This window comes from Medicago truncatula, chromosome 8 (assembly GCF_003473485.1).
Source record: "Medicago truncatula cultivar Jemalong A17 chromosome 8, MtrunA17r5.0-ANR, whole genome shotgun sequence".
Classification (NCBI taxonomy): Eukaryota; Viridiplantae; Streptophyta; class Magnoliopsida; order Fabales; family Fabaceae; genus Medicago; species Medicago truncatula.
This window is the reverse complement of record NC_053049.1, coordinates 12,314,750-12,335,654: the sequence shown is the minus strand read 5'-3', so window position 1 is coordinate 12,335,654 and position 20,905 is coordinate 12,314,750. Positions and strand designations below refer to the sequence as shown.

The following is a 20,905-nucleotide window of genomic DNA, read 5'->3' as shown; positions in this document are numbered from 1 at the left end:
CAAAGTTTGTACAATATTTTTGCAAACAACATTTAACTTAAAAATAGCTTTAAAATTAAGAAAACAAAGAAACCAAACAACTTTAGATTCTTTCTTAAAGGCCTTTATTTTAACTTTGTTTTGAAATAACATTTAGACCGTAAAAACCATTGGTCAAACGATATCAGAGTTCGGATGGGAAAACTGTTACACTTTCTTCTTTTTAAGAGGTCATTTTCTTCCTTTTTTCATGGTTCTGAGACCATGCATGACTTGAGCTGACTGATTTTTATGGCTTGAGGGGTTCATTTTTTGACACTGTTTGAGTTTTTGCTTCATCATAGGTGATTTTCTTCCTTTTTTCACGATTCTACATTTTAAGAGTTTTTTTTTTTTTTTTTTTTCCAATTGTTAGTGGATTATGTACCAGAAATTTTTATGTTGCATGGTTGTAGAAAAATCTTCCTTTGTTATGTGGAGTATAGTAGAGGTCATGATGATTGAATTTTAGCTCATGGTAAGATTTTGACACAATTGTTATTTTAGCTTCTCGTACTATAGTTGAAAAAAATTGATGCATGTGAGTTATTTTAGGTTTTCTGAGTAATCATAAAGTTGTAACAGTTTTCATATTTGATTTATGATCAGGTTGATTTGATGATACAAAAATTGATCAGGTTTCTTTAGCTTAAAATTTGTCATGCTACCTTCATTTTATAAATTATATGTAACTATATTCCCATACATCTTATCCATGTTAATATGCATTAGACTAATATTGCAGTTATTTCCCTGTTTAGCATTTCCCAAAAAAGGTGTCAAGAACAATTTTGAAAGAAAAGCGCAAAACAAACATTCTCATTGATGACCAGACACAGAGAAAATATAAGTGTCGCCTCATTACCGCCGAAAGAGCATGCTATGAAAAATACTTGGATGGGCAGTGGTTCAATTTCTGCAGAGAACGTGTCATGGAAGAAGGTGGTAAACTCATCTTTGATCTCGAAAAGTCACTGAAGAACTTGCACGTTCGAGTTAAAATAGATCTTTGCTGCTGAACTATTTGAACTTCTACTATTTTGGCATACCGTTTTGGACTGTAATCGTAAACTATCTTGTCTTTGGGATGCCATTTGTTCTTTTCATTTTATCTGATGTAAATATTGGCAAAAATCCCTTTTTTGTTAGTCTATGACACTTGTAGTCTCTTTTATAAACCTAACTATTATGTAACGTTAATATGCACATTGTTGGTTCCTTCGTTGGTTTCAATTAGTATCATGTTACACAAAATAAACGTTATTGAGTAAATATAGTATTTGTCAAAAAATATCTTATATTTTTTAACATATTTAGCCTTCAGAAAATATTTTAAACATTTTATTATTTATTATGTTAATTCATAATAAATTCAAAGTTTTGTCCTCGTGAGCTTTACTCAGTTGATAGGAACAATGCACAAATATATGTCAGGCCCGGGGTTTGAACCCCGGACACCATAAAAAAAAATTCAAAGTTTGTACAATATTTTTGCAAACAACATTTAACTTAAAAATAGCTTTAAAATTAAGAAAACAAAGAAACCAAACAACTTTAGATTCTTTCTTAAAGGCCTTTATTTTAACTTTGTTTTGAAATAACATTTAGACCGTAAAAACCATTGGTCAAACGGTATCAGAGTTCGGATGGGAAAACTGTTACACTTTCTTCTTCTTAAGAGGTCATTGTCTTCCTTTTTTCATGGTTCTGAGACCATGCATGACTTGAGTTGACTGATTTTTATGGCTTGAGGGGTTCATTTTTTGACACTGTTTGAGTTTTTGCTTCATCATAGGTGATTTTCTTCCTTTTTTCACGATTCTACATTTTAAGAGTTTTTTTTTTTTTTTTTTTTCCAATTGTTAGTGGATTATGTACCAGAAATTTTTATGTTGCATGGTTGTAGAAAAATCTTCCTTTGTTATGTGGAGTATAGTAGAGGTCATGATGATTGAATTTTAGCTCATGGTAAGATTTTGACACAATTGTTATTTTAGCTTCTCGTACTATAGTTGAAAAAAATTGATGCATGTGAGTTATTTTAGGTTTTCTGAGTAATCATAAAGTTGTAACAGTTTTCATATTTGATTTATGATCAGGTTGATTTGATGATACAAAAATTGATCAGGTTTCTTTAGCTTAAAATTTGTCATGCTACCTTCATTTTATAAATTATATGTAACTACATTCCCATACATCTTATCCATGTTAATATGCATTAGACTAATATTGCAGTTATTTCCCTGTTTAGCATTTCCCAAAAAAGGTGTCAAGAACAATTCTGAAAGAAAAGCGCAAAACAAACATTCTCATTGATGACCAGACACAGAGAAAGTATAAGTGTCGCCTCATTACCGCCGAAAGAGCATGCTATGAAAAATACTTGGATGGGCAGTGGTTCAATTTCTGCAGAGAACGTGTCATGGAAGAAGGTGGTAAGCTCATCTTTGATCTCGAAAAGTCACTGAAGAACATGCACGTTCGAGTTAAAATAGATCTTTGCTGCTGAACTATTTGAACTTCTACTATTTTGGCATACCGTTTTGGACTGTAATCGTAAACTATCTTGTCTTTGGGATGCCATTTGTTCTTTTCATTTTATCTGATGTAAATATTGGCAAAAATCCCTTTTTTGTTAGTCTATGACACTTGTAGTCTCTTTTATAAACCTAACTATTATGTAACGTTAATATGCACATTGTTGGTTCCTTCGTTGGTTTCAATTAGTATCATGTTAATTATAAAGTTGTTTTCCTAATCTCTTGAACAAAATAGAACATGCTCTTTTCCTACATCAAATCTTTATAATGCTTTGGTAAATGTTTTAGAAATGTACATATAGTTGAGATTTGTGCAATATGCTTGCTTGATTTTCACGTTTATGAACGACAACATTTTCTTAAGAAAAATGCAGATATTTCCCTTAATTTGCTCATTTCTTCTTTATAACAAAGTTTTTCAAAAATACAATAAAAGTGATTCATTTATAATATCCGAGTTTGTGCAATATTCATTAATTTGCTCATTTTTCCTTTGGAACAAATTTTTTACAAGATATGTTATTCAACCCGTGCGAAGCACGGGTTTGTAACTAGTTTTGTAATAAAAATGAAGAAGTTGCCTTGCGTTGTTAAGTAAGTTCCAGGGGAGAAAAGTTCGATTTTTTGTTTTATTTTGTTGACTCTTTCATTTTACAATGACAATTAGTACTTTCAAGTTTCTAATTGATGAATAATGACTGTTCTAAACTTAAGTCAGCTCCCTTGTTCCTTGGAAACACAGTGGTTGACCCCTTATTAGGAGACAATTAGGAAATCGTCAAGAGAAACATACTAAGAAAGTTATTTATTTTGGAGAATATTGTAACGGATCTTGAGACAAATTTTTTAAGCCAACACTCATTTAACAATGACATTTTATATAGAATGTGTACCTTGGTGTTTGAAGTAACATTTGTCTTCGTGAGCTTAACTCAATTGGTAAAGATAATGTATAATATATGCAAGGTTCGGTGTTCAAACATCGGTCACTAAAAAAAATAATTAAGAATTGTTTTGGAAAAAATAACGATGCATGCTTCAAGGATGTTTCCTTCTCTAGGTTGATTTTGTGCTTTGATTTTTTGGTGTTAATATAATGTTGGCAATTTTTAAAGGATGTTTCCTTCCCTTGTTGCATTCGTAGTACAATAAATAAATTGGGGCTGGTAGGTAAGGAGACATGCCATGGATTATTTTTATTTCATTCTTATAGACATGCCATGGATTATTATAATTATAAATTCAACAAGGAAAATATGTAGGTGTTGCAAATGGCTCCGAATTTTGACATAAAAATTTCGGAGAAGTTGTCTTGTATATGATGGCTTAAACATGTCTACGTTCAAACTTGTTCCAATTTTGATATAGAATAAACTCATTTTTTTAAGACAGACGAACATGGCAATAAGTATTAGAGATTCATTCAGGTTGTGATTTACTCCCTCCGTTCTTTTTTAAGTGTCGCTTTTGAAGAAAAAAAATTGTTCTCATTTAACTGTCACTTTCGAAGTTCAATGCAATATTAAATGTTGTTTTACCAATATTATCCTTGCTTATTTATTGTGGAGAAAGAAATATATAAAATGAAATATTAAATGAATAAGGTTATTATAGTAAAAGTATATATTATTGTATCAAAAGTAGTAATATTTATTGAATGTCTTGGTTCGTGTAAAATGTCAAAAACTGTCAATTAAAAAGGAACGGAGGTAGTACATATCTATTTCGTTTCTTTTTTGTGATTTCGTCGTCTTAGTGCGACCTTGTTTTGTTCGTCGTCTTTGTGCGACGTTGTTTGTCTTTCTTGTTTCATTCAGGTATTTGTTCGATTCAGATTATCAGATGATCAACTTCGAACCAGTGCAGATCAAATCAATGACTTTGGAGTCGTCAACTTTGCAGATTCAGAGACATGGGTATTCCAGAGACTTAAATATAGTCATATGTGTAGGCTTTAGTATTTTGCCGTTTTATGTTATTAACATGGATGATGCGAGTTTGTTCACATATTCATCCTTTTTGTTTTTAGCGAATTTTCATTGTATCGATGTACTCTACCAATTTGAATGAATGAATATCATTTATTTTTGTCAAAAAAAAAGTATTAGAGATTCATACACATAAATGGAAGAGTCGAATTCAAACGCTAAACTTAACGTCCGGTCTAACAATTTAGGTAAATTTTTTTTTCTTCTAATTTTCACATAGATAAAAGACCGTCAATATATATTGCACAATTTTGAAGCCACAAACTTTCAATTTTTTTTATTTTTTTTTTAAGAAATCAAATTGGGATATATTAACAACGGCGATGTAAACTTCTCAATACAAGGAGTATCAGAAGGTCTAACCCAGCAAACAAATAATCACAAAATATAATTACAAAATAAAGGGCTGGACCACCAACTTTGGGAACCGAACACAAAAGTGGTTTTATTGGCTTTAAGCCACCACAACGAATGAAATTTAACTTTATCTAAGAGCTGCTCAATAGGTGTTTCAGTGTTATTGAACAGTCTGTTGTTTCGTTCATTCCATACCAGCCAAACGCAAAGAAGCCAAATAATTGTAAGAATGAACGACGAGCCTTTGAATAACCTAAATAATGAATAAATTGGTGAAAATGCTCACATATATTTTCAGCATCTATACCAGATATGCCAATCTAACACCTGATATGCTGTCAAAGCGAACCGAAAACATAACAATGAAGGAACAAATGGGATGTCGACTCATCATTACTGCACCGCTGTGACCTGAACAATGCCACGCCTTTGGAGGTTGAGTTTAGTTTATAACCTGTCTTTCAGCAAATGTCAGGTAACAATGGAAACTTTCAAAGAAACCTACTTAGGCCAGACAAGATTCGCTTTGAGTATATTTCTCTTTCGCAACGAAACTAATCAAAACAGAATATAGAGAGCTCGTTCATTCATTTCAGTTTCTCTTTTTTTGCCAACTATAATTTTTAATAATTTCTTCAAACACTTTAATTTTTAACTTATTTTACGATAATAACAAGTGACACATTGCAATCCCAATTTTTTTTTTTTTTTTGGTAAATTGCAATCCCAACTTTAATTTATTCTAAACTATAAAGTGTATACTAGTGAGAGAGAAATTAAATGCGTGATTGTTCAATTAAAAGAAATTTCTAGTAAACATATTTTCTTTCCTAATTACACCCCATGAACTTCTAGCTTTTCTTTTTTTTTTTGAACAAAATGAACTTCTAGTTTCTTTCTTTTTAGAAAAAGTAACTTATATCATTTCATTAAAATTTAAATCAGTAATAAATGTCGAGATCTCATCACAAATACGAAAGTTAGGAAGAAAGTGGCTACCTTGACTAATTCATGAACAACTTCATTTGTTTGCTTCTTAATAAAGTCAACATGAGAGTTTGTTAAATATGGAATCAAATTCGCTGATATCTCCCTTGACTCCATTAAAGTAATCAACTACTCTTTTTGAATCAATCTCAAAATCAACATTTGTGAGCTGAAGTTCATGAATCCACCGAATTGCATGGTAAAGTCTCAAAGCTTCTCCAGCATCAACTAAACACAGTGGAGTAAACCACATTGTTTTTGAGATAACATGGTTTCCTCCCGAGTCTCGAATGCACATGCCTATACCTAATTATTACTAGAGTTAGAAAAAGAGACATCTACATTACATTTAAGCCTACCATGTCTTGGTTGCCTCCACGTGATATCCCTATTCATGTTACCCAGATTCTGATCAAAATGTTGACGAACACCTGTAGTTACTGATGTGTGTTCTTGAGCCAAGAGACACTACGTACGGTTAGCACTCATCCATCCCTCTAAAACATGCTTAGCTCTTTCGAGAATTGTAGTACCTGACACATGTTGCCATACTTTACGATTGTGAGCTTTCCATATACTCCACATTATGGTTGTGCTGCTTGACATCTGTTGCAAAAGATTAAAAATGATGGCTGGCACGTTATCAAAATGACCAGAGATACTGCAATCAAGTGCCAAACATTAGCAGCACTCCACACATCAATAGTTGTTTTTACAATAAAAGAAAATGTGGTAGCTATCCTCATGTGGATCATTATATGGACAATTTATGTCTCTACTTTTTTTAGCCTTACACTTGTAGTGAAGCAATCTCTACAGATTCTCCGTAACAAGTTCTTGACTTTTGGTGGTACTTTCAACCTCCTTATGTCACTCCAGCATCCTCGTTTTCATAGATGAGAATTATTAGTAATATCTAGTTATAGTTCTATATTATTAGTGATTCTTTAGACCGGTTGTATTTTTTTTCTTCTAGTTACACCCGATTTGTAATTTTGTTAACCCATTGTATATTTGTGCTAAAAGGTATTTTTTTATTTTTTTACAAGATTAGTGCTAAAAAGTTATTTAACAAAAATGACGAATGATGTAATATTTTCTTTACTCATTTTGATGTTATGTTAAATAAACAATGACATAAAATAAATAGAAAATTGAGACATTTATAACGTTTTGTAAAAAGAATATCACACGTGTATCGTGAAGGAAAAACTATCCTTTGTTCTTGAATACATTATTACAATTGACAAAGTAAAATTTCATATGTTTCTTTGGTAGTTTAACCAAACAGCTGGAATTCCTGTTACAACTCCGCTGCATGAGCCATTACCGGTCACCGGAACCCCGGTTACCGGAACTCCACTCACTGTCGACGACATCGAACTCGAGCAAGAATTTTGTTGGGACATTTTTACCTTTACTGAAATATTTACAACCCCATTTCTCCTAACTCTATTATCCCACAACCTATAACTTAAAAATTGCAATTGATTTTCATGCACATACCCTCCAAGAAAATCGGAAACAGGTATTCTAGCCATTCCAACACTATTGCTACTACTACCTCTTGTTTTGTACTTCACCTCTATTGTTAGGAACCTTGCATGTAATGGCACATCCATTACCAACTTCTCGTTCCATGTAGGGTAACTTCCTCCTTCGGAATCAAGTTTCGTGGTGCTCACTTCCCTGTTGCTTCCGTCACATTGAACCGTAACGAATGTGTTCCCTTTTATGGCTTTTTTGTTCTCTTGAAGATTCTCTGCTGACAAAATTGTTATCTCTATTGTTCGTGACATTTTATGTAAGTGTTTCAAGATATTTCGAGACTAATTCCTATGAACTCAAAGTATACGTCAAATGAAATACTCTGGTTATATTGTTTCAAAAGTAATAAGTCAATATTTTGGATGATTTCACGTATTTGGGCGAAGATTAGAGACTAATCTCTAAAAATATTTTTTTTAATTTAACTAATTAATATGTGAGAAAAATTGATGATGCGGGTCACCTAAATTTTATTGTGGAAAAGAAAAGTTTGAAGGATTAGAAATAGGATGAAATAATGGATATAGAAATATTTGAGGGATTGAAAGGTTGAATTGAAGAGAAGGGGAGGATGGTGTTTATATGTGGAGTTTTGAGAAACATGAAAGAAAGGAGAGAGAAAGAGAGTGGTTGCTTCTTTTTTAAATTTTAGTCGTTGAAGAATACGGCGCGTGGTATGAACCAAAAAAAGAAAAAAGTGTGACAATTCAAGTTGAATGAGAGCGTTAAAAAATGTGGCCGTTATACTTGACGGTGGAACTTAGTAGGAACTTTCTGTTTTAGTACAGCTAAAGATTTGAATTTATTCTTTATTTCATTATTAGTTTAAGAATAAACAAAAATACTCTCTCAGTTTTTTATTATACGTAACTTTCTATTTCTACGCATATTAAAAAATATAATTAGCTTAGCTCAATTGGTAGGAATCTAGCATATTACATGCAGAGTTACGGTTCGATCCCCGGATACTTCACTTCTCCACAATTTAATTGTGTGAGCTTTAGTCATTAGACAAACTACTTGACAAAAAAATAATATAATTATTTGTTTAAATAAAAGTATGTATGAAAAGTGAAATTATAAGTGATTTATAAAATTATCTTCCGTTTTTTTATAAGAATAAAAAATAAAATATATTACTGCAAAAAGTAATTATTTTAGGGAAAAAGGACACAAGCTCTCTCTTCCCTTCTCTCTTGTGAGCCGTCATCAAAATCTTAGTTTCTTCTCCTTCATCTATTAATGAAGGGTGATTTTGGGTCAATTTTTTTATCCAAAATCACTCCTTTAACTCGTTTTCATCTTTTCCCTTTTGTTGATATAAGTGATTTTCAAATTTATTTCGTTTTTTCTTTCGTGATTTCGTCATCTTAGTGCGACGTTGTTTTGTTCGTCAACTTTGTGCGGCGTTGTTTGTCGTTTTTGTTTCGTTCAGGTATTTGTTCGATTCAGATTGTCATATCAGCTTTGATCCAATGCAGATCCAATCAATGACTTTGATGTCGTCAATGTTGCAGTTCCGGAGATATGGGTATTCCAGAGACTTGAATATAGTTATATGTGTAGGCTTTTGTACTTTGTCGTTTTATGTTATTAACATGGATGTTGTGAGTTTGTTCGCAGATTCATCCTTTTTATTTTTAGTGAATTTGCATTATATCGATGTACTCTATCAGTTTGAACGAATGAATATCTCTAATTTTTTGTCAAAAAAAATATTACTGCTAAACCATAGTCTCTCCAGCACAAGGTGTACCGAGGAAGAAGCTCATAAAGTTACATAAATGTGTTTCAAAAACCGCAAGAACAAAACCAAGGAAAGAAACAAAGTCAGCCTATGCCCACACACAACAAGGAGTTAAGCCACCGCCTATGATAATCAAAAACAATAATATTAGATTTTGCCTTTAACCACCAAAATTGTTAGGTGGAATATCCACCTCCATAAACACATCATGAAGAACAACCCTACACTCCACTAACATCTCCTCCTCCCACGCCATCAACCTCTACCTCCACTTCCACGCCATCAACCTCTACCTCTACTTCCACGCCTTACCATTCTTTCCCACCCTAACCGAAACATCTCTGCCACCGACAACCCCTTAGTCTCAGACAACTCAAAAAGACGTTCAAACCTACAAGAAAAAGTTTCATCCTCTAACCACCTAACAGTCCAGAAAAAAAAGAATCAATGTCATTACCGACCTTTCGACTTAAGTTATCCTCAAATGACCCACCCACCTGCATGCCCCCTTTATCTAGGATGCAGGCCACCTCCTTCCACCAACTAGATCATTTTCTATCCCCCCTCCTTCAACCGCCCCCCTTCTACACCATATCTTACTGCCGACACCTTAAACCACAAACTCTCCCTCTCCTACACCATTCACCAACACCACTTACATAGCAAGGCGACATTAAATTCCCTAATTCTCCTAACCCCCAAACTCTTTATCCAAACAAATCAAATTGCAATCGATCCAAGAAATTTTCCTAGTATCCTCACCCCACCTCCAAAAAAATAAAAATCAAAAAATCAAAAGAGGTTCAATAGAGGAAATGATGCTTGATGGAGCTTCGAAGAAGGAAAGAGTATAGACAGGGAATAGGTCATGACAGACTTAAGAAGTTATCCTTTATTAATGTCGTAAAAAGGAAAAATTAAAAGAATTGAAAGAAAATATAACAATAAATACAAAAGGATGATAAAAAAAAACATTAATGTTGTATTCGTGTTGTAAAACGATTTATAATTTAACACATTTTTTAATGTGACATATAATAAAAATGGAGGAGTACATTTTTCACAAAAGAAACAATTTCGTAAGAGAGATAAGATAACGAAAATTTACTATTCAAACGGCCAAGACTTGATCAAAATTTATTAAATATTAGCAACTTTTTATTGATGATTAACTATTTTTGTTTAAAGAAGCTCATCTAACTCAATTAAATTGACATTGAAGAGAACTGAACTGAAATATTGAGTAGAAGTACACTCCAAGTGGATTGACTAACTATTAACATTGGTCATTTCTAAAATTAAAAAAAAAGAAGAAGAGAGATTTATGTGTAAATATTTAAGAAACTCTAAATTCAAACTTAAATTACAATTAATTACTATTGGTTGTCTTTTTAAATACAAATCTGACAGTAAAATGTTACTGTGTGCGAAACATTTCTCCACTTTTTAACATTCCCTTTGTTTATGTGTGTGAGAATTTTCCGTTCCAATTTTTTTTTATTTAAAAAAAAAAAAAATATTACAAGTTGGGGTCTAACCCATATGTGTAAATTCATTGTCAAATTTTATTGAATTTAACCAACATGTAATGTAATTTACGTGTGGTATGTTTTAATTATTATTAAATCCAATACTGTTGAATAAGAATTTCCCTTTTGATTTGCATTCGCACTAATATATTATAAACTTTGATCAATTTTGGATGATTTTTGTAATAAAAATCAAGAAGTCCCCTTGTTCCTTGGAAACACAATGGTTGACCCCTTCTTAACAGACAATCAAGTATTCGTCAAGAGAAAAATACTACAAATATTTTATGGGAACCATTTCTAAAATTGGACAACAAATAGCATATAAGTCAAGTCAACACTCATAAATATTTTATGTCCACAGACATTTTATATAGAACATGTATCTGATATTCCTCCAACATATGTGGTCTTTTCAAGAAATATATTAATAAGAGATTACAACACAATGTTACTGATAAATGCGTATCAATATCCATAATGTTACATTCAATCACTTTTATTCTTTTAAAATATTATGGATGTGTGCGTATCAATATCTATGGTTTTTTTTAATGATAAATGTTAGTAGATTAATTGTTCTTATAGATTGTAACCAAAAAAATTGTTCTTATGATATTAACATATCAATATTTATATTTTTTTTAATGACAAATATTAATATGTTAATTATTAAATGAGTTTGGAGGCTTTAGGTAGAAAATAATATTTGGTTTAAAAAAATAATGGTGTGCATACTTCAAGGATGTTTCCTTCCATTGTTGCATTCATAGTACAATAAATAAATTGGGTCTAGTAGGTAAGGAGGCAGGTCATGGATTATTGTAAAACAATCATACAATTGGATACAACTAATGATGGAATACTATATTATAATAATTAAATAAATACTAACTCGTGTTGATTCAAATAATAACAATAGGTGTTGCAAATGGGACCGAAATTTGACATAAAAAATGTAGATGTATTGGCGATGAGTTTTGCATAAGCATGATGTGTGTCACGGTGATTTTTAAAGCTTCGACAAAACCATGGTGTCATTATAATTTTGTCAAGAGCAATGTTATTTGAACAACTTTTTTATGTGATAATTTGTTGGACAACCACATTATACAAAGAAATTTAGATAGTGACATAAAAATCAAAGCAATAGAGAGATAATGTAGAAGAACAATGTGTATATGAAAGATAAAGTTGTCGAATAAGGGAGGCTATTTGTCAAAAAAAAATAAAAAATAATAAGGGAGGCTAGATTAATAATCAATCAAAAGAAGTTTAAAGAACACATATCAAAAGTTGTGGGTTGTTGGATATTTGTATGTTGGCATCATTTTTGCTAAATCAAATATACAAGTAAGATGTTGGACCTAATGTTTCAACATGTGGGTACGACTTCAATGTGCTCTGATTTCGTGCCATAATTAACAGACTTTAATTATTTGAGGAATCTACGCCTTTTTACTTGCTGAAGACGCGTTTTTTTTTTTTTACCAGAATCAGACTTGTGTTTATCTCCTAAAGATGTTCCAACATTTTAGGAAACTGGTGATTTGGTTCTGTTTCTTGTGAGCGGATCTATTCATGGATCGACATTTTTTGTGAAGTCCAATAAGAATATCAAGCCCGTACTGCTTCAGATTATATAAGGAAAGACACAAATTTAAAACATAATTCATAATTGAAGTCGTCATATTAAAAATAGAGTTTTTAGGGTTTTGAGTCTCTGTTAATTGTGAACCTTTATTGTGTCACCTTGATGCAAGTTTAGGACTGTGTTTATTGAGTTGTAAGATTGTACACTACTCCTAAGCTTTGAAGTACGGAGTTAGTTTGTGTCTGAAGGTATCTTCATTATATTGATTGTAAACGTGAAATCACAGGGTGTGTGATTGAGTGGAAGTGAGATGAGATCTCAGGTCTAGGAGTTCCTAGGCTGAAGTCAGTACGAGTAGTAGCTAGGTGATAAGTTGTAAACTTGGAGTTTGCTGAGAACTTAGAACTAGGTCGGACTACACTAGCGGATTTCCTTCCTGGTTTGGTAGCCTCCGGAGTAGGTGTGTTTGTCACCGAACTGGGTTAACAAATAACCTGTGCCATTTACGTTTCTGTCATTTATATTTTCCTTGTTCTGTTTGTTTATCTTTAGTCTGACGTTGAAACATTATACTCAACATTCCAACTGTGTCTCAATATTGGAACATTACATACAACATCAGGAAGCTAGCATGCCAGAATTTCATGAGCTTTTATCTAACCTATCTATACATGTTGTTTAGAAAATAGGTGGATTTGACAACTAACACCTGACAAAGGTTACACTGTCAATGAGATTTATCATTTGTTTACGGCAGTTGAACCGATGCATAAAAATGAATTTCATAATATTATTTGGAACAACAATGTCCGGATAAAAGTATCAATATTTTTTTTACGTTTGTTATAGAATCAGTTACCATCTAAAGATAATTGGGTAAGGCGCGGAATTATACATCAAAATTCAAATTTTTGTGTCATTGTCTACTGTTTTGAGGAAAACATCAATTCACTCGCTGACCCTAACAATTGTCTGATCAAGTTTTATATCATATAGACATCTCTATAAAATTTTATATAAATAGAAAATTATTTATGCATCTCATAAAATATCATATCAAATAATTTCATATTTACGTAAAATCTTAGAAATGATCTATATGAATATATGAGTAGTTAAGATTCAAATTAATTTTTACATATTAAGAGGTCTAAAATTCGGATTGTCTTCAACGATTCATCCTTTGATACATATTTTATCTCTTACCTTAATATTTAGTGTTGATTTTGATCATGTTTAAATTGCAATACTGATTGACGTAATATTAAAAGAACATTGAAATAAATATACAAATTGAGACATAAATAATTCCCACGTGTATTGTCAATATGGAAATGTATGCTTTCTGTTTTTAATATACATGATGATTACAAAGTACCCTTTCAAATGTGTCTTTGGTAGTTTAACCAAACAGCAGGAATCCCTGTTGCAACTCTGCTGCAGGAGCCATTACCGGCCACCGGAACGCCAGTTACTGGAACTCCATTCATCGTCGATGACATCGAACTCGAGCAAGAATTTTGTTGGGACATTTTTACCTTCACAGAAATATTTACAACCCCATTTCTCATAACTCTATTATCCCACAACCTATAACTTAAAAATTGCAATTGATTTTCATGTACATACCCTCCAACAAAATCGGAAACCGGTATTCTAGCCATTCCAACACTATTACTACTACTTCCTCTAGTTTTGTACTTCACCTCTATTGTAACGAACCTTGCATGTAATGGCACGTCGATCACTACCTTCTCGTTCCATGTAGGATAACTTCCGCCTTCAGAATCAAGTTTCGTGGTGCTCACTTCATTATTGCTTCCGTCACATTGAACCGTGACAAATGTGTTTCCTTTTATGGCTTTTTTGTTCTCTTGAAGATTCTCCGCTGACAAAATTGTTATCTCTATTGTTCGTGACATTTTATGTAAGTGTTTCAAGATATCTCAATCGGAAGCTAGAGAATAATTCCTTTAAACTCAAAGTATGTGAAAAATGAAATGCTATAGTTTATTGTTTCACAAGTAATAAGTAAATCTTTAGGGTGACTTCACGTATTCGGCCAACAATTAGAGACTAATCTCTCAAAATAATTTTATTTTTCAATATGTGAACAAAAAATTGATGATGAGGGTCACCTAAATTTTATTGTGGAAAAGAAAAGTGTGAAGGATTAGAAATAGGATGAAATAATGGATATAGAAATATTTGAGGAATTGAAAGGTTGAATTGAAGAGAAGGGGAGGATGGTGTTTATATATATGTGGAGTTTTGAGAAACATGAAAGAAAGGAGATAGAAAGAGGGTGGTTGTTTCTTTTCAATAGTTGGGGGCTTTTTTGTTTTTTTGAACCGAAATTTAGCAGACAAAAACAAAAGAAAAAAAAAAGGTTTAGATTTGAGCTGTTAGAAATACGGCGCGTGGTTTGAACGAAAAATAAAATAAAGGGTAACATTCTTCTTTCTTAAAAAAAATAAATAAAGGTGACAATTCAAGTTGAATGAGAGCGTTAAAAAAATGTGGCCGTTATATTTGACGGTGGAAATTAGTAGGAACTTTTTATTATTAGTTTCTTTTTTTTTTTTGTTTTGAAATCGGGTAGGCGTGTAACTACGAAAATTAATTAGTCAAGTTTTATGAGATTTAAATAGGCGGCAAACTCTCCTAAAGAATTTTAGTGTTAACTCATGTTCAATATTGTATTCGAACTTATGACCTTGGTTTTCAAACTCAGGACCTTGGTTAAGTTAGAAGAAACCAGTGTAACTCGTCTAAACATTTATTGGTATTTCATTATTAGGTTAAGAATAAAGAAAAATACTGTGTTTTTTATTATGTGTAACTATATTAAAAAATATAATTACTTGTCAAAATAAAAGTATGTATGAAAAGTGAAGAGGAGCATTTGCAACCACGGAAGCTGGTGAAGAGTCCCAAGGTTTTGGATGCGACTGCGACACGTTCATCCCCTGTAGCGCACGATGATGTGCTAGAGAGGTTTGTTGAATTGGTTTCTTCCGGTAGGTATGGAGGTGCCACCGGTTCATACAGATCATCGTGTTGTAGAGCACCATGACGTGCATTTTGGTTCCCCAACTGGCCCTCTCAGGGCTTCGGTTTTCGCAACAGTTACTGAGGAGAAGTCTCAGATTGAGTCTTTGGTGCAAGATGCGGCCCCAGATAGTTTGGCGCAGACAACACATGAAGCCATTCAGAGTAATCCGAGAATTCAGCTAGACATGAAGTTATGGCGCCGTATTCGTGAATATGATCAAAAGTCAGTTGAATTGCCATTTATTCCAGTTCTAAGTAAGAAACAGAAGCATGATCATCTGAAGAAAACTACTATTGGTAAGCCATACAAAACCCGTTCTAGGGGTGATACCTCTCTAACTGATCAATGATTGTTTTGTATTGAAATGTTCGCGGCTTCGGTAACTCGGGCACAAAATTTGCCTTAATTTTTCTTTTTCTTTTTTCTCATAAGCTTGTTCTCATTTTTTTTGCTGAACCTATGGTCAATTTTGTATATGTCCCTTCTTGGTATTGACATGGTATTGGAGTCACGAATTTGTACTAATGAGAGAGGTAATTGTTGTGCTGATAAGTTGGCTAATATGGGTCACTCGACTCATGGGGCAGTGTAGTTGTCGGTTCTACCTCCTGACTTGCAAGCGAATTTTTATTCAGACTGTTGTGGTATGCCTCGTTATAGGTTTCTCTAGACGGTTGTTTTTTTTCTGTTTTTGTTTTTTTTAAGGGTTTTGGTATAGTCTCCCCTCTTGTAAATTTTTTCCCCCTTTTTTAATAATATTTTGAATTTTGCGGTAGAGGATGGGGTTTATCGGGGTGCCAACCTAATTGGGATATCGATGTTTTCTTTTGATGCATGTCATTTCTCCTGGTTTGGCGATAAAAAATATAATAAAAATGACGACTAACTATTTTTTTTAAAGCGATGACTAACTTTTTAATGATGACTAACTATTTTTTTTTTTTAAAGAAGTTAAACTAACTCACCCAAATTAGTACCAAAGATAATCACGACCTTGATGAAAAGCACACTTCAAGTGGATTATGACGACTAACTATATATTAACATTGGTCATTTTTAAAATACAACAAAAATTGATGAAATTTATGCATAAATATTTAAGAAATTCTAAATTCAAACTTAAAGTTACAATTAATTACTACCGGTTGTCGTTTTAAATACAATTTGTTATACTTTGATCAACTTTGGATGATTTTTGTTATAAAAATCAAGAAGTTCCCTTGTGTTGTTGCTTAAAGTTCCAATCTGTTGTTTTATTTGTTTGATTCTTTCATTTTACAATGAGAGTTGGTACTTTCTAATTTCTAAACTAAGTCAGCTCCCCTTGTTCCTGGGAAACTTAATGGTTGACCCATTCTTAAGAGACAATCAGGGATGCGTCAAGAGAAAAAAAAAATACTAAATTTCTATAGGAGCAATTTCTAAAATTGGTCAACATATAGGATTTAAGTCAAGTCAACACTCGTATAGAACATATGTATCTGATGTGCACTGACATATTTACGTATCAATATCAATCTCTTTTTTTAATAACAAATGTTAATATATGGAGTAATTGTTATTACAAATATTTACTTATTAAATTCTAAATTTGGGTTGTCTTGAACGATTCATCCTTTGATACATATTTTATCTCTTACCTTAATATTTAGTGTTGAGTTTGATCATGTTTAAATTGCAATACTGATTGATGTAATATTAAAGAACATTGAAATAAATATACAAATTGAGACATAAATAATTCCCACGTGTATTGTCAATATGGAAATGTATGCTTTCTGTTTTTAATATACATGATGATTACAAAGTACCCTTTCAAATGTGTCTTTGGTAGTTTAACCAAACAGCAGGAATCCCTGTTGCAACTCTGCTGCAGGAGCCATTACCGGCCACCGGAACGCCAGTTACTGGAACTCCATTCATCGTCGATGACATCGAACTCGAGCAAGAATTTTGTTGGGACATTTTTACCTTCACTGAAATATTTACAACCCCATTTCTCATAACTCTATTATCCCACAACCTATAACTTAAAAATTGCAATTGATTTTCATGTACATACCCTCCAACAAAATCGGAAACAGGTACTCTAGCTATTCCAACACTATTACTACTTCCTCTTGTTTTGTACTTCACCTCTATTGTTACGAACCTTGCATGTAATGGCACGTCGATCACTACCTTCTCGTTCCATGTAGGATAACTTCCGCCTTCAGAATCAAGTTTCGTGGTGCTCACTTCATTATTGCTTCCGTCACATTGAACCATGACAAATGTGTTTCCTTTTATGGCTTTTTTGTTCTCTTGAAGATTCTCCGCTGACAAAATTGTTATCTCTATTGTTTGCGACATTTTATATTAGTGTTTTAAGATATCTCGTGTAACTATAGAGACCAATTCCCTTATGAAATAGTATGATTTGAGAGTGTAGAGAAATTGGGGAGTTGAAGGTTGATTGAAGAGAAGGGGAGGATTGTGCTATCTATATATATATGTGAGTTTAGAGAAACATGAGAGAAACAAGACAGAAAGAGAGTGGTTGGTTCATTTTTAACGTGGAATTGAGAAGTTGGAAAAATCGGCGCGTGGTTTGGACGGTGAAAAGAAAGTGTTTGACAATTCAAGTTGATATGGAACGTTAAATATATGTGACGGCGGAATGTACTTGGAAATTTCGGTTATGTTTGCATGAATATTCAACTTTTTTTTTTAGGGTTTTAATTAACGAGTGTCTCATAGCACTCTTTTAGAATCTCAAATTTAAAAAATATTTTTTAAAGAAATTAAATTTTACAAATTCCAATACATTGATTTTACAATTTTTCATAAATTTTTTACTATTAATAGTTATTAAAGAGTGCTCCGAGACATTCGTTAACATTTCCTTTTTTTTAAAGGGATTTTTGACTTATTGTAAAGCTTAAGGTTGGGAATTATTCTTTATTATGTAACTAACTTAATAATTAGCATTTTTTGTGTTAGCTCTCCGATTCTTCAGTTTTCAAGGTAAGGGAGTTTTAATAAGGAGAAAACTTAGGTACAATTTCTTAGATGCTTTTCGTATGGTTATTAACTAAATTCACGATGATTTCCTCAAATCCATAATTTTCTCAAAGTTTGTTATATCCAAAAAATATGTATTTTTAGTTAAGAACCATACGAAAAGCACCCAAAGAATTATACCTAAGTTTTCTCCTTTTAATAATTCAGAGTTCGTTCGAAAGATAAGTAAAATTATGTTAATAATTGCGGCTTCTAGAAATCGAACCCGAATTCGTTTTACGAGAGCTCATTTAACACTACAAAATTAGAATACGAATAGAGAAAAATTTGGTTCAAAAAAATCTTTTTTTCCAAAGAAAAAACTCAATACTCAAATATGGTCCTTGCACATCTTGAAAATTGATGTTCACACATGTGTTTAAGCTTATACACACCAATAAAATACTGAAATACCCCTTTGGCAGTTAACTACCACAGAAACTTCAGCAGCTAACTGCTGCGGAGCAATACTGGTGTTTTTCTGCTATCTTCTTCCCCTGAATGTCAATGTTTTGTTCTGTAGTAAGAGTACAGACTCAGCACCACATCAAAAGTTTGAATTTGTATATGCACTTATAAATTAATAATGTAGACTGAGATTATTTCAGCATTACTATGAAAATATAGAGTGAGATTATTCTGCAATATGATCATCATCAGAAGGTTTTATATATTACTATTAAAAGCTAGATAGTCATGTCTTTCTGGTTTGAACTTTCTTTTTCCAAGTTAGTGGTTACATGCCCACACTCCATGATCATGTTTTTGTTGGATCTTATTGTCTTTTCTTGCAGGAGAGAATACTGAGACGAATTTCATTTATTGTTTCAGATCTGCATCCTCTATAATTTTAGATTTGGAGTTCCGCGGCAGTTAACTGTCGAAGGGGTATTTCGGTCTTTTATTAGTGTGTTTCAGCTTAAACACATGTGTGAACAACAATTTCGGTATTTCTTTGTCCGTTTCAAAAATATGCTTCATTTTGCCTTTTTAAAAACAAAACTCAAACATGCAAGTAAAACCATCACTTCACATAAACAATAGATTGGTCAAAATAATAAGAGGAGAGAATATACTTCGTGTGCAATAGGTTTTCCAATAGGGATTATTCATCGTTAACCAACGGTTATGAAAACTTCGCATCTATAATATGATAACTGATGGCTTCCAGGACAAGACATTTGTAGCGTAAATCGAGTGGTCTGATGGCAGTGATCTGATAACAGATCTTGGATAGGCTCTCATACCATTTTAAATTTTTTAGATCGGGTCTAACTAAACTATACAACATAGTATGTAAGATGAAGAATAACTCACTATCCAACATGGAACTATTAAATGGAGAGGATCTTAACCCAACAAATCTAGCATAGACTCATCGAATATGAAATTCTCCTTTTGATTTACAATTTCAGTAATATGTTTTTTAATTATAAAGACTATACTTTGATCAACTTTGAAAGATTTTATGAAGAAGTTGCCTTGCGTTGTTTTGTAAGTTCAAGGGGAGAAAAGTTCGATCTTTTGTTTTATTTTGTTTGACTCGTTCATTTTACAATGACAATAAGTGCTTCCTAATTTCCAATTCATGAATAATGACCGTTCTAAACTTAAGTCGTCACCTCTTTTTCCTTGGAAACACAGTGGTTGACCCCTTAAGAGACAATTAGGGATTCGTCAAGAGAAAAATACTGGAAATGTTGTAATTTTGGAAACTATAGACATTCAATCATTTTTATAATTTTAAATTAATATTAATGTATATGGATCAATATCAATGATGTGCCCCACTATCTTTGTCCATATCAGAGTGTATGAATGAAGCCAAAAATGAGTTTGGAAGATCTAGGATGATAAGAAATTAAGAATCAAGATTTGATTGGAGAAGAATAATGGTGCATGCTTGAAGGATGTTTCCTTCCCTTGTTGCATTCGTAGTACATTAAATAAATTGGGGCTAGTGGGTAAGGAGACAGACCATGGACTAAAAAAATGCGGCAGATATAATGAAATTAAATACCATCTATTCTAGACCAGTCAGAAGATCAATCTCACGTCAATACGTGGCCAAAAGATGCATTGTTGCCTCTCATTCATGTAATAATTAAATAAGTAGCAACTCGTGTTGGTTCAAATAACAACAATAGGTGTTGCAAATGGCTAAGAATTTTGACATGAAAAAATGTAGAAATAAGTTGTATTTTATATGTGAGACATAAACATGTATGTCCACGTTCAAACTTGTGCTAATTTTGATAGATAAAACTCACTTTAATCAATGTGGAATGATTATTTAAAGAAGGGATGGGATGGTGGTTAGAAGTATGATATCTTCCTTGCTGTTTACAAATCATTTTATAAACTTTAAAAACATTTTATAAAAATGTAACATAAACTAATAAAAGATAATGGAGACTGGATTAATAGTCAATTAAAAGAAGATTAAAACAATACATACCAACTGTCGGAAAAGGTAAAATTATTGAGAGTCATGTAATTT

At 32.3% G+C, this 20,905-nt stretch overlaps 3 protein-coding genes across 3 annotated transcripts; all 3 read right to left on the bottom strand.

The window, feature by feature from the left end:
• Positions 1-7,033: 7,033 nt before the first annotated feature.
• Positions 7,034-7,988, bottom strand: LOC25502304 (BON1-associated protein 2). The gene has a single exon (XM_013589458.3). It carries the CDS (start codon positions 7,687-7,689, stop codon positions 7,150-7,152), a length of 540 nt encoding a protein of 179 aa, XP_013444912.1. The 5' UTR covers positions 7,690-7,988; the 3' UTR covers positions 7,034-7,149.
• A 5,573-nt stretch (positions 7,989-13,561) lies between these two features.
• On the bottom strand, positions 13,562-14,544 carry LOC25502303 (BON1-associated protein 2). The gene has a single exon (XM_013589457.2). The coding sequence runs from the start codon at positions 14,228-14,230 to the stop codon at positions 13,691-13,693; it is 540 nt and encodes a 179-aa protein (XP_013444911.1). The 5' UTR covers positions 14,231-14,544; the 3' UTR covers positions 13,562-13,690.
• A 2,446-nt stretch (positions 14,545-16,990) lies between these two features.
• LOC25502301 (BON1-associated protein 2) lies at positions 16,991-17,834 on the bottom strand. Its single transcript, XM_013589455.3, has one exon. It carries the CDS (start codon positions 17,713-17,715, stop codon positions 17,179-17,181), a length of 537 nt encoding a protein of 178 aa, XP_013444909.1. The 5' UTR covers positions 17,716-17,834; the 3' UTR covers positions 16,991-17,178.
• Between the last annotated feature and the right edge of the window lie 3,071 nt (positions 17,835-20,905).